Source organism: Crocuta crocuta, unplaced genomic scaffold (assembly GCF_008692635.1).
Source record: "Crocuta crocuta isolate KB4526 unplaced genomic scaffold, BGI_CrCroc_1.0 scaffold441, whole genome shotgun sequence".
Taxonomy (NCBI): Eukaryota; Metazoa; Chordata; class Mammalia; order Carnivora; family Hyaenidae; genus Crocuta; species Crocuta crocuta.
Window position 1 is genome coordinate 951,429 of NW_027527822.1, and position 6,405 is coordinate 957,833.

The 6,405-nt window shown below is 34.3% G+C and overlaps 1 protein-coding gene across 1 annotated transcript; it reads right to left on the reverse strand.

The window, feature by feature from the left end:
* Window positions 1-870: 870 nt before the first annotated feature.
* LOC144241472 (olfactory receptor 11L1-like) lies at window positions 871-1,812 on the reverse strand. The gene has a single exon (XM_077776049.1). It carries the CDS (start codon window positions 1,810-1,812, stop codon window positions 871-873), a length of 942 nt encoding a protein of 313 aa, XP_077632175.1.
* Between the last annotated feature and the right edge of the window lie 4,593 nt (window positions 1,813-6,405).

Genomic DNA, 6,405 nt, shown 5'->3' on the forward strand with positions numbered 1-6,405 from the left:
TAGCGCTCTTGTCATTCCTCTTGTTACCAAACTGTAATTTAATAATTGAAAAATAGAAAGCTTCTTCATTAACATAAGAAGGTAAAAATAGGAAAGGAAAACCTGGTTTGTGTCCCTATTTTCTAATTTTTCTTCTCTCCTTCTGAATTGAATTAATTTATTTTGACATGATTGTCTGCTTGAATATTTTATAAAAATGTAAGAGGGTTGAAGCTTGTTTTACCATGTTAGATATCCTATTATCATACTGTCCAGTTCTAAGTTTTTTCCTTTTGTTCTCCCTCCACTTCTTATCCTTGTTAACCTCTGCTAATATTTTGAAATTCAATTAAGAAAAATCTGAATTATATAATATTTTCCTATTTTTCTAATGAAATCTTCCATTTATGTTTATATGCATAATTTAAAATTTATTTTACAAATAGTGTTGGCTTATCATATGTGCAAAATATATGTTATATTCATATACAAAGTGATATGCTAATAACAGCACAACTACTAGACAGAGTAACACTGCTCCATTCAACAGAAATAATCTTTGGCCCATGGTTATTGATAAAGTATAAATTATCAAAACACTCAGATGAAATATGAGACTAAATCAGACTACTTTCCTATTGTTAAAGACGTGACGGCAGGGAGCTTTTGTAATTTATCTCTTTATCACTATGGCATTGTACTGCCATTCTTATACCAACTACAGAATATCTACTGAGTAGAATTCAAAGCAAATGTAAAGTATAAGGGCATGTCCATATTAGGTGATGTCAATTCTACAATATACATTTCAATACTTAACAATTTGCAAATGTGGCTTGGGAACCCATTTTAAATTGATTGTTTTAGAAATTCTCTCAAATCATTCATATATCAGGCCAAGAGCAATTTCTTTTTTGATAGAGCTTTTCTGAAAGCTTTCTTCACATCTTTGTTTCTCAGGGTGTATATGAGAGGATTTACCAAAGGGGTAACTACACAGTAGAACACTGAGATCACTTTACCAATAGTAAAGTTATACTTGGCTGGAGGGCGAACATAAGCAAAGATAATGGTGCCATAATAGATAGATACCACAGTGAGGTGGGAGGCACAGGTGGAGAAAGTTTTCTTCCTAGCCTCCCGGGAAGACAGCCTGATTATTGTGACCACGATGTGCCCATATGAGGACATAGTTAGAAGAAAAGAGCTTAGAATCACAACGGAGCTACATGTATAGCCCAAGGCCTCCACCAAAAATGTGTCTGAGCAAGACAGTTTAAAAATGGGGTCTGAGTCACAAAAGAAATGGTCGATCTTCTGGGGGCCACAAAAGTTTAGATGGGAGATGAGTATGGTAGGTAGAAGAGGGGCAATGAAGCCCCCGATCCATGATCCAGCTGCAAACCACAGGCACACCTGAAGACTCATGAGAAGTGAATACCTTAAAGGACTGCAGATAGCCAAGTACCGGTCATAGGCCATCACTGCCAGCAGGATGCACTCTGTAGCTCCCATGGAGAAAAAGAAGTAGTACTGGGTTATACAACCAGAAACAGAGATGGTAACAACCTGTGTGAGGCAGGTGGCCAGCAACTTAGGCACCGTGGCTGTGGTGTACCAGATCTCTAAGAATGACAAATTTCCTAAGAAAATGTACATGGGTGTTTGTAGCGTGATATCCGTGAGAACAATGAAAATAATGAGAGTGTTTCCCATGAGGGAGAGCAGATATACAGTGAGAAATACCACAAACAAGGTGAGCCGCAGAGAGAGAACACCAGAAAACCCAAGAAAAATGAACTCTGTCACTGTTGTTTGGTTTGTTCCATCCATATCTCATTGCCTCTGATCTGAAATAAAACAACAAAGGCCAGAATATGGAGGATGAGCAAGAATGGTTATTTGTATATTCATTTATCTCCTGATACTCATAGACTCCTAATACCAATGAAGGTTAATGGCTAGCAATAACATAGTTGGTATCCTTATAAATATTTTCTATTTGATTAGCTCACTTAATTTACAAAATAAATCTCCAAAGTAAATACTCTAAGAATCCACTTAACAAATGAAGAAATAAGAGAGTAAATTGTTTTCTCACAGTTACATTGCTTTAAGCGGGAAGGCCAGTTTTTGTACCCAAGTAGGTTGTCCAAGAGGGTATAAAAAATGTGGCTACTGGAAGAACATGGCTTTGTTCCACGGCTGAGGAATAAGCATACTTCTTAGCCTATCCACCAGTAAAGGCTGGTGAACATAACAGCCACAATCAGAGGCCAGTGGGTGGGGAAAAGAGACCTTTAGAATGGAGCTTCTGGTTCATACCAGTTGTCTTATGAATATAAAGGACTGCCTACAATTTTAACTTTGTGGCCCCCATTATATGTCATCACTTAGGTTTGGTAAAAGAGTAGTAGATGAGTTCTCCAGGAAAACAAAGAAACAAAAAGAGTAGAATTCAACATTAATATGGTTATAAATATTATGGTAACTTTCTCAATCTTGTTTATTTTTCTGAATCCCTGCATTCACCATTTTTTTTGTAGTGGTTAGGAATAGTAAAGCAAATAATTTCAAAGTCAGAAATAAATTTATCCGGGGCACCTGGGTGGCTTAGTCGGTTAAGCGTCCGACTTTCGCTTAGGTCATGATCTCGCGTTCGTGGGTTCGAGCCCCGCGTCGGGCTCTGTGCTGACTGTCAGCTCAGAGCATGGAGCCTGTTTCAGAGTCTGTATCTCCCTCTCTGTCTGACTCTCCCCTGCTCACGCTGTTTCTCTCTCTCCTAGAAATAAATAAAAATTAAAAATAAGAAATAAATTTATCCTTCAATTTGCATAATATTTGTGTCCATAGCTTGATATTTAGAAGGCAGCCTTCATTTGAGATATATGCAATTACCAAATTTTAAGTGGACAATACTATAGTTATGTTAAGTGTTCTTGTCAAAATTCAGAAAAACTACAGAAATATTGTTCTTAGGAAAACAAAGTATTTCAATTAGTGTATTCTACTATACATGTTCACTAAGGCCAAAATAATATCGGGATGATAAATAGTAGACTAGATAAATTATTAGTACTCATAATACAAAACTTTCTTTTACACATAAATCTCTCTCTCTCATCTCTGTATAAAAGTTTCTTTAAGTCCCAGTTGTAAAGATATAAACTTGATATCCTCTACATCCCAATGAAAAATAAGCTGAATGGCATTGTGTTCAGATGTAATGATCTAGGTTAAAAATTTTTGGAGGTCCTGGATGATAAAATTCTATTGAAATATGTTTATAGATTTTATGCCATTATAATAATGGTGCCTGTAGCACAATGTTGATACAGTAGAATTTTTCAAGATATATATTATAAAAATTGTTAGACCTAGTTGAAAAGTCAAGTTATGTTAACATGGTCAAGAAATATTTCATTTGTCCCATTAAATCAACCTGTGTATCTTAATAACTTAAAATCTTAATATTTATTCCAACAAAATAAAATTGCACTTTTCGAAGGCTATATTGCTATTCAAAAAGATTTTTGAAAAATATTATGGCTAGCTATCAATATAGAATTTATAACTTTATAAAATTTTGGAGGAAAAATTGACTAATTTAAAACAATACATTTTATTGAGTGTGGTTCCATAAGAAAAAAATATAACATTTACATCATGTGTGTATGATCAAGAATCCAAAATATGTCTCATTGCCCTTATGAAAAAGACATTGATTGTTTTTCTTCTAGCATTAATAGTAAAAAAAATAACTATTTGCTAATAACACATGTAGTACTTTCAGAATAGAATCTGATGAACATTATTCCAAAGAGAAAATCTGTTTTCGTTTTTGAAAACTATGACAGTTATCTAATTCTATCTTCAACAGCAACAAAATATTGTTATGCACTCTACAGTTGTATAATCTTAGGAGAAAACTGGATGATAGGGAAATTCATTTTAATCACTTACCACTTCTATAAAAATAAAATAACATTTAAATATGAATAGTATCTTATATATATTTGTTATTTATTTGGTAGTTTTAGTTGATAAACTATACTTTCTCATCCTAGAGGCCAAATGATTGCCTGAGGAGGTATATTGCCTTAGACTAAAGAAATAATTCAGAGGCACCAGGGTGGGTCAATCAGTCAAGTATCCGATTCTTGATCTCAGATCAGATCATGATCTCACAGTTCATGGGATAGAGCCCTGCACTGGGCTCCATGCTGACAGCACGGAGCCTGTTTCAGATTCTTTCCCTCTTTTTCTGCTCTTCCTCCCTCCCCTCCACAAAATAAGTAAACTTAAAAAAATCCAAAATTATGCAAGTCCTCTTATATAATAACTCCATAACTCTCTAGAAAAGTAGGAAATAACATGGATTATATCTGTTCAGATATACTCACAACCAATGCTCTGGTTATTTTTCAGAAATGAAATGCATTAGTTAAATTTTCTTAAAATTTCCTTTTCCAGCAAGGCTATGTACTAGATTATACTACATTAATTAAACCATAAGGGAAATTAGTTAAGGAATCTCCTCACAGCTATGTCATTGGCTGTGGCATACCATCTATGCTATAGATAAACACTTAATTCCTTTTCTTCCGCCTCACTTTTTTAACCCCTGTGTCCAGTGGCAGGGAGAACATGGTCTAAGATCCCTCTTGTAAAGAAGAATTAGGATTTCATCAGCCTTGAGCCTTGGAAAACTGTCTTCTACCTGGGGACATATACATAGATTCCCTTAAGATTTTTCTTTACTGCGGGTCAGAGTACTCTCCCCTTGGGGCCGAAGGAAGTACTTAGCAACTATGGGAAACAGAAATGTCTTCATAGTAACTGCAGGAAAATTCTCCTAAGTGACTTTATTAGTTGTCACTGCCCATAGTATTCACTCTTCCAAATATGATTGTAAATTTGTATTCCTCAGTATTTCAACTGCTGTAGGCATGGCCAGAAGTTAGTATTCTTTAGAATGGAAAGTACAGATTCAGGATTGAAAAGTCTCCTTTCCAATAATAGAACTATACAACAAGCAAATCAATACAAAGGATATTCATTTGACAAATATTTATAGCAAATAAACCAACTAAGAGGTATTTACTGAGTATATGTGGAAAATAGTATTGCCCAAGTGAATAGATATCAAGATAGAGACACTTCAGAAATGATACATAAGAATTCCTTTACTCTTTGATGACTTTTTAAAATATAGATAATTTTCTCAAGGTTTGTGGGTTCGAACCCCGCGTCGGGCTCTGTGCTGACAGCTAGCCCAGAGCCCGGAGCCTGTTTCAGATTCTGTGTCTCCCTCTCTCTCTGACCCTCCCCTGTTTATGTTGTCTCTCTCTCTCTCTCTCAGAAATAAATAAAACATAAAAAAAACACCACTGTTTCCCAAAATACATTTAAAAAATATATAGATCATTTATAAGAATGGTCACATAAGTAAATCTTTAATATTTTTAACATAAAACTCTATAATTTTTATTTTTTAGTCAAGTATAATTAGTTATACATAGTGCTATTTTATAATCAGGTGTATAACTAATGTATCAAAAATTACATACATTTCTCTGTGCTGGCCAAGATAAGTATATTATTAATCTTCTTTACTTTATTTTCCCATCAACCCACCCACCGACCCTCTGGCAAACACCAGATTGTTCTCTGTATTTAAAAGCCCTTGGTGTTTTTTCTTTGTCTGTTTCTTCCTGTTTGTTTTGTTGCATATATTCCACATATGAGTGTAATCATAAAGTACTTATCTTTCTTTGATTTATTTCATTTAGCATTGTGCTCCTTAGGTTGTTGCAAATGGAAAGATTTTATTATTTTTTATGGTCAGTAATATTCCACTGAAAACATATATGACATTTTTTAATCCCTTTATCCATCCATGAACACTTCCATATCTTGCACATTTTATTCATTTATTTTTTTTCTTATACACTTTTCTTTTTTTTTTTTTACAAATAGTTTATTGTCAAATTAGTTTCCACATAACACTCAGTGCTCATCCCCACAAGTGTCCTCCTCCATGCCCATCCCCCCTCCCCCCCACATCCATNATTATGGTTTTTTGCATATCTTGCACATTTTAAATAATGTTGCAAAAAACACAAGGCTTCGCATATAATTTTAAGTTAGCATTTTGTTTTCTTTGAGTAAAAATCCACTAATGGAATTACTGGATAATACAGACACTCAAATTTTACTAAATTGATGAAACTCCATATTGCTTTCTACAGTGGCTAACCAATTAGCATTTTCACCAAAGAATGTTACTAGAAAGTAACACATACTCCACATATTCACAAATACTTGTTATGTCTTGTCTTTTTGATTCTTGCCATTCTGACAGGTGTGAGGTTTTATTTCATTGTGGTTTTGATTTACATTTCCTGATGATTAGTATGTTGAGAT

Excerpts from the sequence above, each read along its gene's own strand:
- LOC144241472 (XM_077776049.1), bottom strand. The coding sequence starts at position 1,812 with ATGGATGGAACAAACCAAACAACAGTGACAGAGTTCATTTTTCTTGGG.